We start from the raw sequence: 25261 nt of genomic DNA, 5'->3' as shown, positions 1-25261 counted from the left end.
ATCAAACATGCCAAATTTGCCCAGATCTAACATACTAAACTTGTCTGAAGGGGAGATGATTTCTGCCACCTTTTCTGTGCGAATGCAAATAGCCCCCTTCTTGCCAGCTCAGTGAGAGCTGAGCAGCTGGGTTACATCTCTCTCGCAGAAACAAGATACTTTGAGCAGGCCTCTTTTGCCTTATTTTAGAGGCACAGGCTCCTGGGGCACAGTGGTTCCCGCTGACTCCTGAGCTCAGCAGGAGCTAAGAAACTTTGTTGCACATGGGAGAAGACCCTGCCTCTAAGAACAGCAGCAGCAGCTCTTGGATCACAGTTTCCTGACAACGCTGAGGGAGATAACGTTTCTCATAAAGGCAAATTCTTCAAGAGAGGCCACAGCTCCAGCACTGGCCTGCTTAATGCATGGTGTCCACTAGCATTAGCGGTAGCAGGGATTCAGGCCTTTGGACTTGAAACCCAAGGACACCAGGGACTGACTGTTCATTATATAATGAAAATACAGAGTGGTGAGTGGTCAGGGCTACTACATATGATTCTACCCAAATGAGCTGATGCCGACTGATCTTACAGTGCAGATGACTGCATAGAAAGTATATTAAAAACTGACAGTTCCCTTTGCTTCCCTATGTTCAAGTCTGAATGTAAACTCACAGCAAAGTCAGAAATAAAACTCCACTGCTGCACAGGCTGATGGAAGGTCGGCTCACTTCGTAACAGACTGAGTGTAAATGTGAGGCCAGGGTGGTCAGCAGACATCACCATCGATGACAGAGATGTTCCTGAAAGAACAAAAGGCAAATTATAATTTGCCATAATTAATACTAATGTCTGGCATGGTATAAAAACAGCACACATAAGCAAAGAAACAAGAGAGCAGAAAGGAATTAACTAATGTTCCAGAAAAGAAAGTGCCTTCGTTACTTATTTCCCTTCTACGCTGAGACAAACCTTTTGCTGTAAAATACCTTTCCCCTCTGCAGGGTAGACATTGCTAGAGACACCCTGGCTAGTGCAGGCAGACAGGCCAGGTACGTACCTGGGTGAGACATGACCAGCTGGCCCCGGAACCGAATCTCCGTTCGGAAGTTCACCACTAGTCGCCCTTTGTCATTGATCCACATACTCGTGAGATAGAGGGATCCTAGTGAGGAAAAAACCACAGTGCTTACCACTGACATTTCCAGCGTACATTTTTAAAGAAAGTCTCTTTAGATATTTTCTGTACCTGGAGATCTGAAACACTTTACCAAAGCTCTGATGCTCTTTGGAGAAATTAAAACCTGTCATGCTGGTTGTTTTGACACATCTCCAGACCCACCAACTTCAGAAGAAATACACTGATTTATACCAGCTGACAGTCTTCTCCACCAGGACACATTTTTTTCTCCCTTGTGCTGGCATAAGACCAGACTCACCTGAAGTATATCCGCATATGCTGATGTAACAGAGTGCAGGCAGGAAAAGGATGGAGTCTACGACCTTTTTCCCCCTCACACAGACACCAAGGCTACTTGCTCCGGAAAGGTCCCTTTTGCAGGCGTTCAGACACTTCCACTGCACAGGGCTATACATATATGCTTCTACTGCTCTGTAACTCTGTACCAATTCAGCACTGGAGTCTAACCCCCATAAGAATACCTGCTTTAGAGTTGATTTGTGCACTAATTTGTCTAATTTTTGATAGATTAAAAGCAGCATGCACTTGGGGAAAGATTCAGTACATCTAATTTAATAACATATGGCATTAAAAAACAAACATCATGGTCCTTTGAGTACATGTTTTAAGTGGGGGAGTCAGGCTTGCTGTTACTATGTATGAGATTCTCAAGGCTAAAAAGCATCTTTATTGACTACATGGCTCCCACCAGCAGAAAGTGGAGTAGGGTGGAGTTTAAAAATGAAGGAACAGCTCACCTTGAATCTGTGATTCAGGAGGGCTGCCTATCCCATCTTTCCACAGGATAGCAGTGTTGTACACAAAGGTGAGTCTCAGTTCAGACTGCAAGTCAAAATGCTGCCAGCCACCAACTGCAGCAGGGGAGTGGAAGACATAGGAGACATAAAGGGGCACCCGCAGTGTGACATATGACTGCACCAGATTTAAGACCTGAAAAACATTGAAGTACAGGGTTACCACATGCAATCTGAAAGAAGTGAGCTTTACTGCAAACCTTGCATTCTCATGAATTGCATTCTTTAAATCTAAGCAAAAAACCTGCATGGAAATATTTTTCATCTCTTTATTGACATCACTTTTTTTTCCTTATCCTGCACACAACCTTACTTGATAGTGTCTCCAAATCTTTGCCAACATAACAGTGCTAGTGCCTCTCCAAAGGAAAAAAAAAAAAAAAAAAGGTCTGGCAAAGCTTTTGCTTTACTTGGGAGCAGAAAATAGCCTCCTAAACAAACTCCACGGAAATCAAAGGTGGCCTAAAAGAAAATTCCAGATCAGAACCACCAGCTTCCTAGGGTGTTAAGGAATCAAATCCATATTCATAAATCAATCTTATAAGTAACACTTACCTTCACAATAGACTAAGCTCAATAGATTTTGGCACCCTGGCACACTGCTGACACTGACTACAGTCTGAGTTATAGAGTTCTCTCTCTCCCTCTCTATCCCCCTTCTCTCCCCCTTTCATCTACCAAGCAGACAGAAAGAGATGGCCAAGCAGATAATCAGTAAATAATATTCTTTAGATACTGAGTATCAGTTGAAAAGGTAACAGTTTAGCACTTACAGAAATGGCAAAGTGATCAAGCGGCTGAAACAGGACTGATTCAAGGCAGTATTGCTCTACAGCCCCCTGGAATTACCCCTAACGTGGACGCAATTGCTACAGGGCCCTTGTGCATTGGGTTACTTTCTAAGTAACTGCAACGTGCTGTTGAACACTGTTCAGGGGAGCGACCATGCCTGCTCTGTGGTCAATGCTGAAGTAATTCATAGCAAAGATCTGGAGAGGTGGCCTATTTTACTCAGGAGGGTAGAAATCCACATTTTGGGTATAATTTTTTTTTTCCTTATCAACCAACCTTTTATTTATACAATCTCACCTGTTTGACAGCTCTGCCCAAATCCTGAAATAGCTGCACTGTACATCGGCCAATTTTAAAATGGAGCTTCTAATTTAAGAACTACAGGGTTTTTTAAAGCACTTCTTTCTATATCCTTAGAATACCCATAGAGGGTCAATAACATACCTTACACATACAGTTTACTTCTGTAAGGCCATAAGGCTATAGTCTCTTCTTTGCATTCACTGAGACATGGAATTTGGCTCCCAGCACAAGAGCATGAACAGTCTGGAAAAGCTCTTTGAGTCAAAAAAGCAGAGTTTCTAAAAATCCAGGCTAAGAACAGCAGCTCAATTAGCTGTGCTCAATTACAGGGAAGAAAAATGAATCATGCCTGGGCAGAGAAATACAGTGCATAGGAACAAGTCTGTACTTCTAAAACATTTATGCTAAGGAAACATGTATCAAACTGTCTGCATAGTGACTAAACCCTTTCTCGTATAATCCTTAGAAACACTTTTTGCTTGGACTTGTTCTTCCAAAGACTAGTGCTGGGAGAGAAAGGTGCTTCAGTGTCACACACCTGCCCATCTGTGCCAATGGAGCCACCGCAGTCAGTGAGCAGCTCAGACATATCATAGTAACTGTTGAACTCCCAAAGGCAAGCCTCGAGGTTGAGGTTCCGGTAGAAACGCAAGGTTTTAGCAGATCGCAGAGCACTGCTATACTGGTAAGGTGATGTTTCTCCAATCACTTTGGGATTCTTATTTCCCTTTCTTATAAAGCCATGTTTGGTTTGGATCTCATCATAGTCCAGTAGGTTGGAGCATTTGTGGTGTCCCACGCGAGTGCCATCTGGACTAAGTGCTAGCTCAAAGTTGGATAAGGGGCGTGTGGAGATAACTGGCAACATTCCWGAAACACAGAAGCCACATGATCCATTAGCATCCTGAATGGAAGGGAACATCCAAAGTATTCATTATCTGCTTGTGAACATATTTTTAGTGCTGGAGTCTGGAAATGTAAGAGATTAGGATGTCCAAGGTTTCATCCATACATTAACTTTGCAATTGGTTAAGTTGTTGCTTAAACACAGATCATTCATGATTTAATGCAATGCAGCAAACAACTGCTGTGTTTGAACACGTCTGCTAAGCATGTTCAGAGCATTCTGGCCTATTCCTGGTCAGAACCAAAATACTGCTTTTACTTTGAGAGACAAATCCGTCGGAGAGGAAAAGTCCAAAGCAATGTGTGTTAAATAAGAGGCTACTCTGGCCACTCAGTGCTTACCGTCCATATGGGGCATAGTGACTGTTAATCGGATCAGATTGGGATAGTCAGGATCATCTGGACCCATGTAGCATATTTTAGTGGAGAAAGGTTCTGCTCCCACTGTTCCTGGGATGTGAGGTTGACAAAGACCTGAGCAAAGGGAAAAGATGAACTGTGAGACATCTGATGAATTGTGCTATCTCTGTCTTGAGAAGCTTGGAGATGTCTGTCCATAGAGCCAGGTTAGAACAATACAGCTCTGCGCATGTTGCCTACTGTAACCCCTAGGGCCAAGGCCTCAAGTATCCATGTAGTGTCTGTAGCAGGGCATGTCCTTTTCAGAGAGGCAGGGAAAGCAGCATGGAAAACCTTCATTCTCCAGCGATGGCTGAGGAACCTGACCCGCTTTGTGATGAGTGTTTGTCCTTCCTCCCTAGAAAAGTAGAGATGGCAACACCACACCAGCATTTACCTTGGCAGCCAGCACTCATTGGGGTGAAGGGCTGGGTAGCTCGCAACTGCAGTTGAGCTCTTGCCACAAAGAATAGGCTGCTGAAACAGAGCTACCATCTTGCAGACCATAGCTAACTAAAATACACAGGCCCACTGTTCTGCGGGCTCCACCACTTATACTAGAGAGATATTTTGGGTTCTCTTCATCAATCAGAAAAACAAAGATAATTCCTAATCAAATTACACAAAGACCAAACACTTTAGGTCTGTAGTGATAAATGCACAAAGGAGCTAAGATACATAATTGCCACTTTAGGGCAAACCTAACACTTGGAAGACCCAGGGAACCTTCACAAGCTACTGCCTAATTTTGTAAGTATGGAAAGTCCTGAGGGAGCTACTTTTCAGCCATCAAGTAAGAACACAACTGTCTAAAATCCTGATGGATTTCAGTCCTGGATCGTATGCTCAAAAGCAACTTGTGATCCTAACAAAAACTGCCGCCTCTATCCACAAATTTTGTCTTGTCTTTCTGACAGACCACCACAGCTACAACAGCACTAATACCCTGGTATCAGGAAGCTTTTCCAGTTCTTTTCACAGTCTAATTCTTCCTGGGGGTCTTGCACTGTGGCTGGAGGACATGGGGAAGGAACACAGCCAGATGCAGCAGAAGCACTGAACTGTGCAGCTGAGGTTGAGAAAAGCGTGTGTGAAACACAGTCTGACTCCCTCATGTAATCGGGGGGGGAGGGGGGGTAGTGCTTCTCTCACCCAGTCAGTATTGCATTACCAATTCCAAAACAAACAATTTAGTCCAGAGATACAGAGGAACACTTACGCCCCAAATACACAACAGTTCGGGTGTCAGAAAAGTCAAGCTCCTGCTTTAATTTGGGCAGAACAGGACTTTAAAGTAATTCACCTCTCAAGTAACAGTTCTAGCCACTAAGTGGTTGAGCACAAAAGTACATTTTCCTCAACCTGATTTTCTGAGAAAAAGCAACAGTTTAAACATATAAATTTAGAGAATGATCACAGCTAAGAAACCTGAGGGATATGGTCCATCTTTAGCCCAGAATTAGGGCGGCTCCCTACTTTCTGAGAGGCATCGGCTTAGTTCGCAGCATTTTCAACTTATTTTTTGCAGGTCCCAAGTCTCTTTTTGGCTTCAGAGAGTTCCTTCCTCAAATTTCTACCTCTTTCCATGCACAGTTTAGATGTGCTGGGTGCTTCACACAAGGCTGTGAATGTCTCTGGGCATCAGGATGCACCAGTTATACAGACAGTGCTGCAACATCTGAATTTCCTTGAGGATTTCAGGCCCCCACCCTTTCCCAGCACCTATATTTTAACTGGCTCTAGTCTGCAGGTCTTTAGATGATATCAAACTCAACACAGCTACACTCTGCTCTTGATGTGAGTAGCTGTGATGTTTAAACTGATACCGCATGGAAACAGAAGTGCATGCATGCATATGTACMTTAAGAAAAGTAAAGGATTGAAGACTGAGGCAGTCAAATTCTGCTTGAGTCTCTAGTCAAATTAGGTGTAAAAATCATTATCACCATACACCCTCCCATTATTTACACACGAGCTATGATGGGTACAAACTCCTGAAATACCAAAGCTGATGATGCAATTATGTGACGCTCTTGCCGTTCACTAGCAACAGTCCTGTATATGGCAAAAATAAATATAACTGACATATGAGCACTAAAGTCCTAGAAGGAAACACCCCATAGCAGACCTCCATCAGCTGCAAGCACTAATTTATCTTTGCCCAAGAAAGGCTACTATCTTCCTGTCATGACCACTCACCTTCCTCTCTGCTTACTGTATAAATTGGACTCAGCAGCTCCAGACCTGCATCACCGTTGGCATTCACAGCTTGTGCTGCACACTGAAGCCTGGAGCCTGCTTGGAAGTATATAGAGTCCAGGGAGATGGATTTGGTGTTGGTAAAAAAAGTGTTGGCATCCACTTCCCTCATTGGGCTGGTGACACCATCGCTGCCACTTGGAGCACTGACAAGCCAGCGGTACAGGGTCAGAGTATCATTGATGTTTTCTGTGGCACAGATGGATCCAGTCTTGTCGTAGTCTGAATACTTGGGATTACATGCCTACAGGCTGGCATATATACAAAATAAATGGGGTTATCTGTACTTACTTGTGCCTGCTCCAGGCAACCAAAATGTTAAGTATTTTCCAACAGCACCATGCTTCTTACTAGAAATGTAACAACAAAATAACACATTTATGCAGACTATTTTCCTCTTAATTGAGGGGATAGGAATGAAAGCCAGCTTTTATTTTATTAAAAACCAAGACCAAACAAAAAAACCTGGATAGCTGTGAGCTGCTGTTTTGACTCGTGTATTTGTCACCTCTGACCATGCAACTCTGAAAAATACTGTTGCTAACTCCAAAACCTGACCACTTATTTGACCAGCTCAAAACTGGGTCAAGTTTCCCAAATTCAGACACCCTTGTTTGGAAATTCCAGTGTGAACCACCCTAATAGATTAGGAACTGTCAGAAACATAAAATGAATAGCCTCAATTCATTTTCCCCTGTCAACAAGCTGCCACAGTTACAGCTGCTCCCTTCCCAACAGTTTGTTGTTGCTCCCACGGCAGAATCAACCAGGAGTAAAGATACATATATGCCTTTTATTAGTGCAAAATTCAGCTTTTTTACTCAAAACCTACTTTTATTAATGGTTTAAAACACCTGACCTTACACAGAACCAGCATATACACAAGCATGTGTCCCTCAGCCAGCTCTGTCTAGGACAGCAGCCTCCTGGGACAGATGGCTGATACCAGAAGCTGTTCAGACAAGTTTGGTAAAATTTACTGCTCACAGCACAGCTCTGCTCACAAAGCCAATGATAGAAACCGTTTCTGGAAAACTCTGTACCGTCCAGCTGTGGTCCACATTTGGCAGTGCTCAGCTCCTCCTCACCTTCCAGCCTGCTCAGCTTTGGATTTAGAAAACTCTTATTTTTTCTGGCCCTAACTCTATGCATGCCAGGCATCCCCTGGAACTGGTTATTACTTTGACAGCACAGTCCAGTACCAAAGACCTATTTAGGCCAGTGAGAGATACCCCCTGCAGAAACAGCTGTTGCAGGGTTAGGAGCGTTACTGACCCTCTCTTGGAAGCTCTTGTTCCCAGAGTTAGGGCAGCAGGTGACTCAAACAAGTGCCTCTGACACTTCTGCATGACATCTTACACCTCACACTTATTTCCCCTGTGGTTAAAGCGAAGAGGCTGGATGTGGAGCTGGAAGGTGAGGTACCCCTGTGCACCCTGTGCTGATGACTCTGCAGAGCAGGGGGTGCACTGCTGGGGGCAGTGAGCTCGCAGACAGCCCCAGCTGAGCTCTGCAGACACCCACTCCCTTCACAGCAGGTGCAAGAGGTCCAAGCACTTCAGCATTGCACCCTCAGCTTGGTGCAGTGCAGGCCCTTTTCAGCCTCAGTTTCCCCATATGCCAAGGGAATCCAGCATTCACATGGGGGTGCTGAATAAAATCAGCCTAGAATTCATTGCACTAATGATAAACTAACTTCATTATTGATGGCTGATTCTCCTTATAACTCACAGAATTCTGTACCAAGCACCCAAATATCTGGCCATGTTTGATAGTCTTCCTACAACATTAAAGTCACTGTAGTAGAATACTCTAAGCAATCCATGTGTTTGTGGCACAGAGTTTGGAGAGTTTAGAACAAAATGAAAAAAAGCCGCCAACATCCAGGCTCTCTCCAATCTCAGTCAAGTTTAGTAATAGCAAGCAGTAACAGGCTGCTACTTTTAGTTGTCGTTTTCCAGAAATGAGTACTTTTTACTTTTTTTTGGTGCTCCAGAGCATGGAATTAGTAATCTGGACAAAAGCACACAGAAGCAGGTCTTACCGTTACACACACAACAGGATAGCTGGTCAGAGGGTGTGGATTTTCTTTGCTTTTAGAAGTATCATCATACATCAGAAGTGAGACAACCTGGGGCACAGCTGGGAACGTCACATCTGCAATGCTGTCCACTTCTTCAATGTACACAATAGCTTTACTCATCTGAACTGAGAGAGAGAAAAGGTTATGTTTACTGCTGAAAACGAGGGATGGAGGAAGAAGCAGTGCCTGCAACTTAATTTCTGTCACCAAACTTCTGATTTTATCCACTGTTTCTTGATAAAACTGTGACCTGTATTAAGAAGAGTTCTCTCCTCCATGGTTTTTGTAGGTTTTCCATTTAAAATCTGTTCATCTACAACTAGCTAAATAGTAAGAAAGAATAAATTCCCCAAACACTAGCAAAAGCGAAACAAAATTAGCCATTTTAATGGCTATTTTAGTCATTTAAATATAGATGCTGAAGGTTAGAGTTTTAGGACCTTTGAATTTAAAATACTGGCCTAAAAATTTGTCATGGTATGAGATACATGGTATACATAGGAAGTTGCTGATGGTCAAGTCAAATTCTGTCTTAAATATAGACCAAAATGTCAGGCTGTGTGCTTCCAAACTGCCGTAGCTCTAGCACTTAGTATGCTCTCTAAATAAAGGAAGAAATGGCAGGTTAATCTATGTCCATCTGTCCCCTTTCCACATGTTTAGAAAGGGACCAATATAGCCTTTTCTTTGTAATGAGTCTRGTAGCAGCCAGTGACAGTATTAACACAAACAGCAACTCCCAATCACAGCTTCTTCTTCTTTTTTTTTTTGTTTAATCTTCTATTGCTGCTTTTCACCATCTGTAATGGCAAAAGACAGAACAGGTTTCTACGTGCTGGTTTGTGTACTACATTTTTGTAAAACATATACCAATTGCACAGAAAGAATGACAGAGCTCTCTACTGCCAAGCTGCCTATGACGTAAACAGTAGGTCACACAAAACTGGAAATTTATCATTTCCATCTTTGTCCAAAGTGTGTGCATTTTCAGCTAATTTATACCCAATATGCAGCCAGGTATGCCCCTAGCTGGCCACATGAACATATATACACTGGGCTGTTATGCATGCTGTGAGTACAAGTTTCTTAGATGTTCATATACAAAACAAAAAATTCCATTACAATGGCAACTTTTGTTGCCAACAGTGGTTACCTGTGTCTCTGCTACCATGTTCTCATCAGGCTTCAAGTGGACAGTAAATGCCTCTCTCATTTCTCTTATGCCATCATACAGAATCTCTACTTCAACAAAGTGCTCAGTTTCTCCTTCTTTGAATCCAATATCTGATTTAAAGAAAAATAAATTAACACATAATCAACAGCAACACAATGTTTTCTTTGTTGGTTGTGTTAAAATAACATATTCTGTTGCAATAACATAGTTTTGCTCTAAGTAAAATGTATTAGTGGACTGAGCTGTTAGAGTCAATTATTCAGCACAACGACTAAGTACAAACTACCCCACTTTTGCCTGGCACAGAATATACAAGCTGATATTGGTAACTTGTCGAAAGACTGAGAATGATATCAGAATCCGTTTTGGGGTATGTATTTCACTTTTTAGAAGCACTGCATGGGTTATAATCAGAAAGGCATCTAAAATTTCCTGTAGACCCCTGACATGGACTCTAGAATCACTGTGAGATGCTCAGGTTATGTCTATCCTGGTAAATAAAAAGTGTTAAGAAATATTCCTAGCCATTAAAAATTGTTTGCCTACATTTTTTTAAGTTTTAAAATGGTTCCTGACACGATTTTGGGCCAAGCYAACTAGCATTCTTCCAAACAATCCCTGGACACAGTTCATAATTACCATGGGCCAAGGAAGCAGTTTGTACACAGCAGTCCTGCTCTGGTGGCAAAGAGAGTTCAGCAGAGTGGATCTGCATGCCCAGGACTGGTCCCAGGCACGTTATTATGCTAGTACGGGCGCTGCCTTGGGCTCCATTTGTAGTGCATATTTAAGTAGGATCCAAAACACCTGCACTTTGAGCAAGACACCCTAAACAGTCAACACACTTTTCAAGATACACTTTGCTAATAGGAAGACACTCAGGATTTAAGGACACACGTTCATCTACGTGAAATCCCAAGATAGGAAGTATTAGAAATAAGCATCTATGGTCTTTCTTCCAGAAATCAAGGAGGGATTACTCTTTAAAAGCCAGGAGAAAGTGGTATGTATAGCTGAGAGACTAGCCCAGCCCATAGCACAAATATTCAAGAAATGAGAGACTCTCTATATTCAGTTTCCTCTAATTATAATCAAGATCATACCTCCCTGGAGGACTTGCTGTAGAAGAGCTACACCTCTAGGGAGTTAGTGTAAGCACCAGGCTATAAACTGTTTCTGTGAGGGTGACACTCCATCAAAACCATGTCACCATGAGAAAATAAATCAAAATGCAACTGGTCAATAAAGAAAACATGGCTCTGTAACCTTGGCATTTAGATTCTCTCCTTGGAGTTGGAGGACCCAGCATCAGTTCTCAGAGAACCCAGCAATGGGCTTTTCTGTAAAAAACATCTAACTACTGCCAGCTCCTCCCTGTAAATGCTTAGGGCAGATGCCTCTTCCATACTGCAGGAAGATAGAAGCAGAATAAAGCTAGACAATTACCTTAAAACAGCAGAAACAAGAATTTGAGCATATTCTTCCTGTATCATCTCCCCTGTTTATCACAACAATATTCTAACCCTCTGCCAGCTCAACAGATCTGAAGCAAAGCTCAAGAATAAAATTCTGCTCAAACACATGGCTCAGGCAGACAAATACCTGAGCTAGACTGAACTTTCATTCTTACAAAGAAATACTGAGTAGGAATTTCAAAGTAGCCCAGAATAGATAGGGACTCATCTCTAACCTAATGCAAATAGTCCCTTTCAAGTCCCACAATTAACTTGGAAAGAGCAAAAATGTACAATGACCGCAACTCCCATTCCAAAATACACAAAGTGAAGCAGGAACACCTAGTCTAAAGTTCAGCATCTACCATTCAGTTATTACAATAAGAATTCTGCTCCCTGCCCAGCATCCTTTTGCAGTAAGGCACTAATGCTTCCCATCCCCACAACACAACAAAACCCTTACCTTCTGACATTGGACCGTAGTCTTCCCCTGAGGTGGCTGAGCCATCCTTAGTGTGCACTCTGACAATGGATACTTTGGAGCTATCACCAAGGCGTAGAACAGGGATTCTTACAAGCGCAATTTCTCCAGGTTCCTGAGGCTCCTGAATGCTGTGTTTTATTTCAGAGAACTTGATCACTGGTTCTAGGAGAAGAAAAAACAAAATGAAACGTTAGAAAAAAGAAATTACTCTTGCCAACTAGACCAAGTGCAAATAACTTATGTAAACTAAGACTGGATAGTCTAAAGGAAATGAGATGGTCCAAACAAACCTAAAACTTTAGATTGATTGTCCGTCTATTAATCCATTGGGTTTATTACTTGTTGTCTGGAATGATTAAAGTAATATGCTTTGGAAAAGTGGAATTCTGATAGATGTTTGTAGCTTTTATTAGAGAGAGAATACCTGGTCTCATGGTTTTTGCTTTAGCGGAATCTAGAGTGGAATACTTAGAGATAAAATGTGTTTAGTTTTTGAAGAAAGCAGTTACTTTCGGAAGTTATTTATTCCAATACCTTGCCCAGATGTGGGATAAATCTGATTTTCTAAAATGACTCTCCACTACCTCTAAGGAGTCCATTTTACAGTATTACTGATTTTTTTTTTTTACCCACATAATTCGACATTTTCAGATGCACAGTCTGCACATACAAGTTCCTATTATATTCCTGTAAGTTTTATGAATTCCCTTGGAAAAGTTTGACCCAAAGCATCTATAATTCTTTAGACTCAGTCAAATTTAAGGTATTCTTTTCTCAAAACAACATATATGAAGCAATAAATGGAATGGAAATAAATAAGAGAATTTCTATTCACGTTATCTCATTGAAGGCAGAGCCAGAAGTGCATTCAGAATAGATTTAAAAGGTACCAAATTCAGAGCAGAAAAATAAAATACTTGGTAGTCTTTCTAGGCAGATTCTTTTGCTGCAACATATTGAAGAGATTACAACAGTAGTGGACTAGTAAGATCCAAAAAGGGACTGTATATTTACAAGGGGTGCTTTTGCTTTTTAATATCCATATTATACAATGGAATTGTACCAGCAATTACTGACAAAAAAACCCCAAACAATTCAAAACATTTGCTTATCCCTGGAGTAGTAGGCTGCAAAGTTCTAATTGTTAGGCTTAGATATAGATGTCCTTTCCAGCTAAGCTGTTCAACAATTGTCCGCTCCAGGGGTTTTTGAAAAACTTGGTACTGGGTGCTTTGAAAACTGTTGAACCAAATACTGAATGGACTTAGTCTCATTTTCCAGTTTGCAGCTACTGTTGCACCTTTTGTCCAGAACATATATAATGAACATTAAACATAAAAACTCACTGTCTTCTTCATCCTTTATCTTGATAACAGTCTCTTTCTGATCCCCAACAGAAGCACCAAAAGTAGAATCACTTTTTGGTGTTCCAAGCACTAATCGGAATTCTTCCTCCTCCTCATAAATTGTATCATCCTCCAGCGCTACCACACAGGGCTTCTCAGTTTCTCCTGCAGAAAGGAATGAAGTAAGAATGCGACATTATCTTCATGGGAACACAAAAAACTAAGATTTAAAAAGCACTTTTTTAGGCTCCCCCCTAGAAAAAAACAGTCTCAGGAAAATGGAAGCAGAGACTAGTGCTGGGACTGGCAACAATTCATTTTTCTGCTGAGTTTGATTCAGTCTGCACTAAGGAAAAATTCCATGATACTCCACAATCAAACTTAAGTAGCATCCCTCGTAGCATTCAGCAGTGTGTTGCATGACAAAGAATCTGCTGCTCTGACTCTCCCCTGCTGAGGGCACTGGATCAATATTATTCCTGTTTATTCTCATGAACCAGTGCCTTGTTCAAAAGTATAGTAGAGGAAGTTCTTTAGGATTGAGCTCTCCTTATTCTCTGGCTTTGGCTATAAAACATTTGGAAGTGCTGCTGTTGTAGTCACAAAACTACTTGCTAAATCCTGTAGCTTTTTCTTCATTGATGTAAGCTGAACTAGTGTGACACCTTCCAGAATGTCCTAGAGGTTTAGCTCTTATTTATCATCAGATTACTTGTTAGACAAAAGTAACAGATTATTTTCAAATTTCAGTGGGAAGATCTTACCTGGGAGAAACACCACTACAGAGTCATCTGTATTTGGCCTCTCCTCGTAGTCCACCATAACTTGGGCAGAACCCTGGCGTGTATAACAACGCACTGTAGATTTATGGTTAACGTCACCACTTCGATAAATGATGGCCACCAACTGTTCATCCTCTTCGTTCACCATGTACAGTGGTTCTTTGAACTGGACTTTGGGTACTGACAACAGAACATGTTATGCAAGATGAAAAGGATCCTCACATATAGACAGAAAATACTGACCACATTCCTTGATTAAAAACATTAAGTAATTTTCTTTAACTTGGCATCTTCTTTGCTAACCTCTTAAAATAAGTTGAAGAAGGTTCAGATATACACATTCTTTTTAAACACACACTCTGAATTTAGAAGAATTCAAATACTTTCCTGGTCTATGGCAACTAATTGCTGACGTAGAAGGTACTAATTTTGTCAGTCTTCGCATAGTAGCTGAGTTTGGGTGAAATTTTTAAAAACAGCATTTGAGCCATTTCTGAGCAGTGGGATTATTTTCTGTGAAGTAGTCTCTTTTACCTTTGATGCAGAGAGGAAGCGGGTGCACAATGCCACCAGGGCAAAAAAGGGGCAAAGACCACAATTCCATTTCCACTAAAATCACTGTCATACTTTGCATTGACTTCAACAAGTGAATATTTCAGAGTGAAACTCTAACTGTGCTCTTCAGAGTTCTGTTTGAGAACAAACCATTTAAAACAATACAGTGTCCTTAAGTCTTCAAAGTGCAATGAATTTGCAGAAACCTGAGACTATTTAGCAAGTGCTAGAAAACATCTGAATGGCTCTGTGCTGAGTATTGTTTACTTTTAAAGTTTTACATGTGCTTTTTTTTTTTTTCTTTTTCTTATTGGTCTCCTAGAAGAGACAGTACAGCTTCATGCAATGGCATGAGCATCAAGATCTGCAAAATTATTTGAAAAACTTAGGTCCTTACAATTTCTGGTATTCAAATAATTACTGCCAATAAAAATTTTCATCCCTGCAGCTTCTCTAGCATCAAAATGAGTATTCATTCAAATGAGTACACTTCATGCACGAAGCATAAACAAATGTACTTCTAGCTCATGGTGCAGTTCCACTACAACATTAATGTACTTTTCCAAAACAACATCTTTAAGTACAGAATGAGATAGAAGACGAGTAAGAGTAGCTGAGAGAGCTTGGCCTGTTTAGCTTGGAGAAGAGAAGGCTGAGAGGAGATCTTATCAATGTGTACAAGTATCTGAAGGGAGGGTGTCGAGAGGATGGGGCCAGACGCTTTTCAGTGGTGCCGAGCGACAGGACGCGAGGCAATGGGCACAAACTGAAACACAGACACTTCCATCTTAACATGAGGAAAAACTTTTTCACTGTGAGGGTGACAGAGCACTGGAACAGGTTGCCCCGAGAGGTTGTGGAGTCTCCTTCTCTGGAGATATTCAAAAGCCGCCTGGATGCAATCCTGTGCAATGTGCTCTAGGTGACCCTGCTTGAGCAGGGGGGTTGGACTAGATGATCTCCAGAGGTCCCTTCCAACCTCAGTGATTCTGTGATTCTGTGATTCTGTAAAGAACCTGCACTACAGTCCAATGCTTCCATTTCAGGCGTACAGTACAGCATTACAATGTACTTAGGGGTAAAAAATATATCACAACAATTATACACATAGTAATTGATGCTACTACCAGAAGAGCTCTTCCACCTTCTGAGTGCACTTCAAGCACTAAAAAGAAAAACCCTTTAAAAACTTTTCCCTCCCTTTATACTTACAGTCAGTAACAGTGTCATTGATGAAGACAGTAGTTTTGCTAGGCTCCCCAAGCACTACATTCGTGAGCATACGGAGAACTAGTTCAAACCTCTCTGGACCTTCTAGGATAGGCTGGCCCAAATCATCAAGGATGATCACTTGAAACACTTGCATGTTGACTCCTGGAGTAAAATCCAGGTTACGGCTGATGCCCACGTAATCAACCCCAGCTGTGTGGGGAAAAAAAACAAGACTTGTAGGGTCAGTTACTGCTACATGTTAATATTTACTTTTACATTTGTGAAATGTGTTTGCAACTGTGTCTATTGCTGTTCTGAAGAAAATTTAGTTTAGATTTTTTGTCTTGGGCAAATAAAGTTAGGAACAATGAACATACAGTGAAAAACACACATGCATCTGGATCATCATTTACACTTTATGCTGTCAGCACAATTAAAACTTGCTTAAGATCCCTTCAAACTGCCATAGTAGGCTACAACCCTAATAAAAACATGCAACAGGCCCAATGTCCACAGCAGTTTAGTCTTTCCTCTCAACTCTGTACTACATGCATAAGATTTTACTTAGCCATTTACCTTTGAAAAGAGCAGGTGCCTGTCCATAGCCCTAGCCTAAGAAAAACAGCGTCTTGCACAGTAACTCTATCACTGAGCTCCATTACCAGTATCTCATCACTAAAACAAGCAGGCAGCTTAAGTGCGGGTGAAAGCACTTAGAATGATTTTTTTTTTGGGGGGGGGGGGAGACTATTAAGTCTGTACTGGAAGATGTATATTGACTATGCTTCACCTTTCCTTCCTTGTGTGGCCCATTGCTTAGCTGAGATTCTTACTGTTTACATAATTTTGCATTCTGTTTAACCAGACTGTTGGGCCATATCCTCTTTTAAATGTTTTATTTGTCACCTACGAGTAATGACAGTAATTCTTTTCCTGCTCTGTCATAGTACATTGAAATTTACATACTTAAAAGCAACTATGCCTTTTTATTTTACACACATTTACCTGTAGAAAATCTGACCTACCTGTTCAGTTCTGTAAACTTTTCCTTAAATTCACGCATGTATCTTGCATCCTAAGTCTTCTATGACTGCAAAATCTTACACCTGTGCATCATGAAGATATGACAACTCTTGCACAATTTTTGTTCTTTTCTTAATCAAATATTGTGTGCATACACATTTCATATAGAAATATGTATTTTGTAAAACTCTACAAATACTTAAGTTAGGAAAAGACTTAATGAAAAGAAAACTTTTCCAGAGCTCCTAACTACCCGAATATAAGAGACTTTAACAGAAGCACTTTTTCAACCACAAATATATAATTAGAAATGCAACATTAGTACACTGCTTTACACACAGTGAATAGTGAGTCTTCACATATTCATCACATACCAAGTCTATTTTGCTAATCGTGTCTCTGTTCTTCAGTAACTGCAGTCAAATTCCATTTCCCTGTATGTTCATTATAAGTCAATTAATTGTTCCTTTCAGTCATATGTGCTACATTACTAGCTCCTATAATTCCTCATTATTTGTTATTTTAGCAGCAAAACTGATCAGGTATCATATATGTAGTAAAAAAGAAAATTCTGCATTCAGCTTGAATAATGTGAAGATCACTGAAGTCTTATTTGTCTCTTGCCAGTGTTATCACCAATTTGTCAGGCAGAACAGAGGAATCCTCATTAATGCAACTAAATGCCATGGAGCTCAGCAGCTATAACTGCTCCTTAGATTTAATTTAGCAGCTAGCAAGTTGAGCAACACATTTAAACAGCATAGCAAAACTGTAGCCAGCCCAAACATTCCTGGAGTCTAATAAGGAAGAACTCCTTGCAGTGGGGTTGAGAAATAGATAGTGTTACAGAGAGGGACAGCAGGCTTGGGATGTTTTGGACCAGGGTTGGAGAGAGAAAACTCTTAGAGGTTTCACTGATGGTTCCTTGCCAGAAGCTCTTTCCACAGCAACAGAGAGATCCTAAAATCTCAGATACCTCAATTTTCACAGCTAAAACAAAGCTACTTTGGCTAATGTACTGACGTTGCAGGCAACTGAGTATTTATGCTGTAAATTCAATTTTGTGGCAGGAGAACACACTGCTATAAAGGCAACAGTATTGCTCCTTTATTCCAACTGTTTCTCCCAGTGTCTGCCATCAGTTAAGCTGCAAGTAGATTTAGCTTGAGTCATTTTTCCCACATCCATTCTGCAGTCTCCATCAGTCAGTGAGCTTAGCCAAATTGTTGTTCTCAGACAGGACAGGGACAAAAATGTCATGTTTTCTACCTGATAAATCCATGTCTGATTCCACCTAGTGAATGCTGCCAGATATCCCATTTTCGTGCACCCATACTCGAAAGCAATCTGAGCACCCTTTCTATGAGGAACTCACCCTCTGCTGACACCGGCTCTGTTTTTCTGGAACACACGGTGACAGAGGCAGCTTTGGACAGGTCTGTTCCACTTCTCCAGACACGAATCTCCACATAGCCAGCACTTTCATCCACTCGATATTCAACGTCACCAAAGTACAAAGCAGGTTCTAAACACCAAGAGAAATGGGTATATTTTTGAAAGAGCCTCTATTGGCCTGCTCTGGTTCACACATCTGATGTTCAAGGTATATATAATGCTCAGACTCTCTAGTCAGATTTTTAATGCGTTAATGGCTACAAGAAAAGAAAAATAAACATTAGCAATTTCCCATGAAAATCCCATTGATACCTACTGTCCACTTACAGAAATGTTATTACCATGCATCTGCTTAGCACTTAACAAATTTATTCTCATCCTTTTTCTTTTAAATCCACTCCTTGAAGTAAGTAAGTAAAGTGCTCTATCTCTGTGTATTTGATCTTATCTGCAATTTACAGAGATCACTCACAGCTAGCTGTTTAGCTTTCCATCCGAAGTATAACGCCATTTCAAAAAATGGGACTATGTAGCCTAACAGAGACATAACACATGGAATAGCTCTTCCACTATATTTCTGTCAAGTAAAATAAGGCAGAAACTTATTTGAAACATACTATTAAAGGAAACATATATCTCTATTTACCTTCTCCCCTATCCCTAAAAGATAAAAGCAGTTTGCAGGATTTAGGGGATTAGAAGTTTGGTTTTTTAAATTATTGTCAAAGCACGTTGACCTGGACATGACAGATTAAAGGGTTACAAGCTGTTTTTCTCTTCAGTCTGACAAACTGACTTTAATTATTCATAGGGAATACAAAAAGTTGCACAATCCAGGTCATGGAAAAAGTCAATATTAAATTGGGCTTAAGCGGACCCTGTTGTTTGGCATAAGAGATCAAACATCACAAGACTGTTTCAAACTAGTGCTAACTTAGCAGCCTTTCTGAATACCAGCCAAGAAGAAAGCAGTGCACGCTGGAGACAGGTTATACCTGCTGCTTTTGTTAAGGAACAAACAGAGTCTGCTAAACTCAATACATGGCCTCCTTTACTTTGGTCACCTAAACAAGAGCAGCCTCTATCTTGCAATCAGTGTTAACAGAGCTTGACACATTTTCCTGTGTTGCACATTATTACTCAGCTATATTAACACAATGCAGAGAATATCTCCAATATCAGGGCAACATTATCTCAGCACAATAGCCAGCACCTTTTTAAACTGAACCACTGCAGCTACACAAAAGCCTGGCACCCATCTAATATTAGGCATTTCTATTGTACATCTTGGGGAAATTCAAAGAACTCTGAAAACCTTGGAAATTATGATTATTATCTCCTACAGCTAGAGAAATGGAAGCTTAGACTAAGACACAATGGTCCATACAGAGTTTTTAATCTGTGGGGTTTTCTGGAGCTCAGCTTATGACTGATCTTAAAGCCAGTTTTACAGAAGTGCTAGATAGCTTCTGATGACTCAGCATGCTCAGTAAAGCATATTAAAAACACAGGCTTTTCTGTATCATGTCAAGCAACTCGATAATAAAGGTGCCTCATATTAGTAATCATTTTTGACATTTTGGATCTGACCTTCCAAAAATTAAATAAATATTCCTTTGAAGGTGGGGGAGATGCCTAGCTAAGTTCTTTTCTGAGCAGAAACTGCGCTACTCAGCTAATTGAGAATTTTATATTTGCCTAGAAACACTATCTGCACATAGACGTGTGTGTGTATAATTTTGCTTTGCCAAGTAGTAATCCAATGCAAATTTTCCCCACCCCAACTTTCCAATCAGCAGATCAATTATTTGACCCCTGCTATCAGGAGACTTTTCTTTCTTTTTCTTTCTTTCTTTCTTTCTTTTTTTTTAAACAAAAGTAAAGGTTGCAAGTGCCTCTCTGTTTTTTCCTAAGTAGTCTGCCAAATTTCTTAGCATTCAAGGTACAAGTTTTGAATCATGCTGAATCCCATTTTGGCTATTCTTAACTTTACAATAAAAATCAAAACCATCACATTGCATGAAAAAGGTTCCAGGAACCTCCAAAAGATTTGGCGTTTCTTTTCTGCTGACATGATAGATGAGATTTTTAAGACCATCACATCCTGTTCCCACTGGCTATGCACTTTTTACTACTGAAGTCTTCTGCAGGTGGTGGGGAGAAGAAAAGGATTCTAAATATCCAAACATATGGTATATGCCTTCTCGTCACAGCAAATGAACCTATGAATGGGTAGTTTTCTTTAACCATCTTGCATAAAGCACAGAAAGAGTAATTCAGCATAAGTCAATGGCAACACTTCAGGTTATATCAGAGTCACCGGGACCAGAATCTCACTCCACCTGAGTGGGCAGGAAATAACTGGGGTTCTTCCCAAAGGCATAATCACCACCAGCATTCTGATCATTTGGACAAAAACTGTTACAATTTTGGCCACGTTTCACAAAGATGATCACTGTAAAATATTTACTCTGGCAAGGGTTATCAAGAATCATTGCAATTGCTCTTCTCTTCTTTCTCAGTCCTTCTCCCCCTCCAAAAGAATTGTCCAAAATACTGGATTTACTTAATATCAGACTGGTTATTTTTCTMTATTTACATTTGAATTTGCTTTCAAACATCAACAGCCCATTCAATTTCACTTAGGCAGAGCTTAAYGGATTTTCAAGTGCAGGTTGAAAATTGTCTCCAAGTTTTGAGACCAGGCAGTTCAACTTTTTGCAGTCCATGGTAACTGTCTTGAGTTAGGCCTTTAAATCTCAGCCTCCTTAATTAGGAAACTAACATTTTTTTTTTCCTCTTGAATGTTTATACTGTGTCTACAAGTATATAGGCTGCAATATTATTGTATCTTCAGAAGTCAATGCTGCTCCTTTTGATAACAAGCTTTTTGTTTTGAAATATGACTTAAGGAAATGCAATAATCAGTCATATTATTCTTATTGTACTCAGCTTTCCTATTTATATTATACTCCTTGTAGTCTGTCATTTTAAATCCAGTGTTAAGCTTTGTAGAACTTTTCTGCTGAGAGCACTTAAAATGGCTAATGCAATGATCCAAATGGGAGCTTCTCAGTCTTACTGTTTTATCAATGAAAAATACTGCATAAGTGAATACTTTTCTTCATTACCAATGTGTAGATAAAAAGATAAAAAAGAAAAAGTATTTATGTAATTTTTTTAAGTCATTCAAGTGAACATGTTTTCCATGTTAATATAGTACAACTCAAAGGAATTGCTCCTTGTATACTGTGACCAGTCAAATATTCAATAGCATTTTCTGTGTCTTCAGTTTCTGCTTATCTATATACACCTACTCTTCCAAAAACAGTAGGAAGAAAACCATCAGCCAGTGGACTATTAAAAAAAAACCCAACAGGTCTGCTCTTCAAGGAACATGACACCTGTGCTACAACTATTACAGCAATTTAATCACTTATCTCTGAAACATAATCCATTCTTGTTATGCGAGCCAAAACAAAACCTTTGTACCTTTTAAAAAACTAGCACAGGATAACTGGAGAGAAAGAGAAGCCTATACAAAATACATGTTTGTCACATATCAAATACACTGGGACCTAAACTGTCAACTCAAATAAAGCCAAATATTTTAAATAAAATTATTTCTGGAAGCAAAACCAATATAGCAAGGAATGAGTCAGTGAGTTACATTTTAATCTTAGTGACATTAGTCTCTCAGGAAGAAAACAGTTTTACTGAACTTGCACCTTTCCCTGGTCTTTTAGACAAAACCACAGAAAATAAGATTTTACTTATATCAGCTGTACTAGAATTTTGTTCAGCATGTTCTCTTTAACACGCATGTGACACTGGTTTAAGGAACCTACTGTTGCAGATGTTGCTTCCTATAAAAATTAGGTTAATATTTATTACACCAGGAACTGCAGAGAAGCAGCGGTCTAGAGTGAAATGCCATTTTTGTACACATCTATTGCTAACAGGTTGAAATCCCCTATATCTCAGTTGAGCTCAGGACAACAAGCCATATTTTCACCCTCATTATGTTCAGTCCCATAAGCATTATAATTTATTTCCTGAATATAGCAGAGCAGACTTATGGTACAGACAGACTTTACCATACAATTCCTTTTCTGTACTGCTCCAACAGTTGAAAAGGGGTCAAGAGCTTGTCTGTGACAGAGGTGGTCGCCCAGAGGCCACGAGAAGACTTAATAATGTACTGCAGCTGTAAGTGTTGTAGTGTACGTGACATCTCCAGCTTTACCATGTCTGGCAAGAGCCTGTGATTTGCTAAATTGATTCCTGCAGATGAGCACGGCATCTATATGACTAAATGGCCATGGTTCATTGCAGAAGATTGTCAGACAGAAAGCTAACAGATAACTCAGGAGAGAATATCCTTCTCAAGAACCACCAGAGAATTGCTCGTCTTCAGGATCACTCAGAACTACATATTTTCTCCTCCAGGAAGAATGGTTAAAKCATCCTCTTATTCTTTTCTCTAATCCATGCTTTAACCTGGGTTGCTTTGTCATGTAACTCCCACAGAGGATACTTAAATTTCAGCTGATTTCCCTATTTATCAATATTTACCTTGTGGAGACCTGGACTAACCTTAATCCTACAGAAACTTTTCTTCTTGTTCCTGAATAGTCCAATCAAATTGATTAATTTAAATTTCATGACTGTAATTTTTTTTAATATATATTCAGAAGCTGTTTGCCATTCAGATAAGTTTTAGAAGAAACTTCTAGCAAGGGAATACATTTTGAAGACATGCATCATATTCTGGATTTCAAAGGCTGATGTACTAACTCAAAAGAAATAGAGAGCAGCAGAAATTACTTTTCCTGGTTTGCAAAGTAACAAAGAAAACAACTCTAAAAGCAGAGGTCATTCATGTATTTATACTCTTCTTTTCTTTCCCCTTCAGGACAGTTAGTAAAGAAACCATTGCTGTAATTACAAACCATTTAACTAAGAAAGCAGAATGGCATCCAAGCTAACTGATAATCTTTAGTAAACATTGGTAATTTCAGTCACGAAATGCCATAAACTATTCATTTAAAATTAAATTTCTTTCTTTAAAAAGGTTGAAGTGTTTGCTCAGCCTGAAAAGCCAACCAATTTTCTAATTTTTTAGAAAAAAACAGGTCCTGAAACCTGTTATACCTGTGACGCCACTTAAACACACAAGAAAAAAGAGCTAATGTGGATTTCTGCTTGCTTATAAAATCACAAGTTGTTTGCACCTCTTTCTTCAAAGCCCTTCAGGGAACAAGCGGATCCTTTGTTCAGTCAGACACAGTCAGCCAGCATGCTCCCATGTTACAAGAAAACGATACAGAACTTGGAGTTTACTGCTATAGGACCAAGGGCCTACGACAAAGCCCACATTGTTCGCTGGTTTGGAGAGACCCCAGATCAAAGGATAGGCATTATGTCTTGATATTCGCTTGGACTTTTTTTTCCTAAGTCTTGAACAAACACTTTCCTTCATTTAAATGTCACTCTGATGCTATGAGAATGTGGAGTAATAACTGGCTTTAGAGATATTTATGTTTTAAACCTTTTCATCCACTAAGTTAAATGAAACTGGTGACTATGAAGACCCTTGAGACCTAATAATGACTTGTTTCTGTTTTTCATGTGCATGTAACATAGTCATATGAGGAGCTATGGATCTTCACTTGAGACAGTGTGTGGCAGACCTCTGCTTATGACAGTGGAAACATTATTTCAACAGAAAATTTCGGGACTCTTTCTATATAAACTCTGTTTGCTTTAAGGAATTCCTTGACATATGCCTCTCAAGACGTATTTCAAACTTTGATCAATGCCTTCCTCCTCATAAGGCATAAAATATATTGAACCTGAGTGGAGATGGAGATCAGTTATAATAAAGCTAACCACGGCCTGATTCAATATTAATTTATACTGTTTATGGTCAGTTACATCTGTACAAACGAGCTCAGAACAATATAAGATCAGAACAGTAATATTTTGCATTTTCCTTTCTTTTTTAAGGCTTGCTGGCTGGCTAACACAGGGTTATTATTATCCTTCATTACTCCAAATAAGTGTTTTATGTATATTTTAAAGTCTCCTAATTTCTTTCTTTCTTTCTTAAAGGGGGGAAGTGAAGGGCAAGGGGAGAGAAGAAGCAATGCTACCAAGGAATTTAAAGCTGCGAAACATAACAGTGAGCAATATGGCATCATGGAAATACAGAGCAATGGTATAACACAGCCTCCAGATTCAGYTGTCATTTGCACTTGCCGCTTTTTCTCCTCAGAGGGCTCCCCTCTCCTCGATGTTAGAGGCATCACAGCACACCTCATCCTGAACAATTTGATCAAAGGATTCTGCAGATACAGTTACACTCTGCTTCACGGAGTTGTGCTCGCTTCTTTTCAGCCGGAAAGAGGCACTTTCTGGCTTGCTATTGCCTTGCTATTTTTGCCGAGACTAACAATTAGAAGTATGCCAGGTTCAGTCTGCATACCTCACCTGTTAAAATATTGCCCTTTACAATGGAATACTACCTGACCACTATACTGTATCATGGCTTTGCCTAATCACAGTACAAAACTCCAGCCTTATCTACTGCAGTTATATTCACAAGATTGGGTTAGGAAGTAAAGGTTTAGATATGGACTAAAAGTAGCAGAAGCASTAAAAGATGTAGAAATAAAGAAGTAGGAGGCAAAATACATGGCTTTTCTTCTGTTTCTGTATAATAGTATTAAATCTTGAATTGAATTCTGTCTCTGTCACTTTATAATAAAAAGGTAAGATTCTTACTCCTACCTTTTAAGGGCATTAATCTTGACATGCTGGGAATCAAATGTCCATGTCAAATTAGCCTCTATTATTTAATTCTGCTCTTCAACTTCAATTTGATAGTATTCATGTTTTTTTAGTCTATACTATTGCCACAAAGCTGATCCTATTGTAATGACAGACTCTGCTTCACTAACAGTCAATCTAATCCTAGCAGATCTATTTTAGACCAATAAAACTGCCATCTGCTTCTAAATCAGTAATAAAATAAAATCTAATCCTCAACTCCTACTGCAATAATAATACAGTGCAAGCCAAAATCCATGTTTCAGATTTATGCTGTATCTTAAACATAG

The 25261-nt window shown here is 39.9% G+C and overlaps 1 protein-coding gene across 1 annotated transcript in view; it reads right to left on the bottom strand.

The window, feature by feature from the left end:
* The window catches only part of FREM3 (FRAS1 related extracellular matrix 3), a 70228-nt gene that overhangs the window by 7387 nt on the left and 37580 nt on the right, over positions 1-25261 (bottom strand). Inside the window, 13 exon segments of the mRNA XM_026087542.1 lie at positions 654-781; positions 1039-1143; positions 1917-2109; positions 3607-3939; positions 4318-4448; positions 6573-6876; positions 8677-8835; positions 9869-9999; positions 11807-11989; positions 13174-13338; positions 13938-14135; positions 15723-15932; positions 18121-18270. Coding sequence (XP_025943327.1) covers positions 654-781; positions 1039-1143; positions 1917-2109; positions 3607-3939; positions 4318-4448; positions 6573-6876; positions 8677-8835; positions 9869-9999; positions 11807-11989; positions 13174-13338; positions 13938-14135; positions 15723-15932; positions 18121-18270 — 2390 coding nt within the window.

This window comes from Apteryx rowi, unplaced genomic scaffold, assembly GCF_003343035.1.
Source record: "Apteryx rowi isolate R43461 unplaced genomic scaffold, aptRow1 scaffold_72, whole genome shotgun sequence".
Classification (NCBI taxonomy): Eukaryota; Metazoa; Chordata; class Aves; order Apterygiformes; family Apterygidae; genus Apteryx; species Apteryx rowi.
Note: the sequence above shows the minus strand (reverse complement) of the source record. Positions and strands in the feature narration are given on the sequence as shown.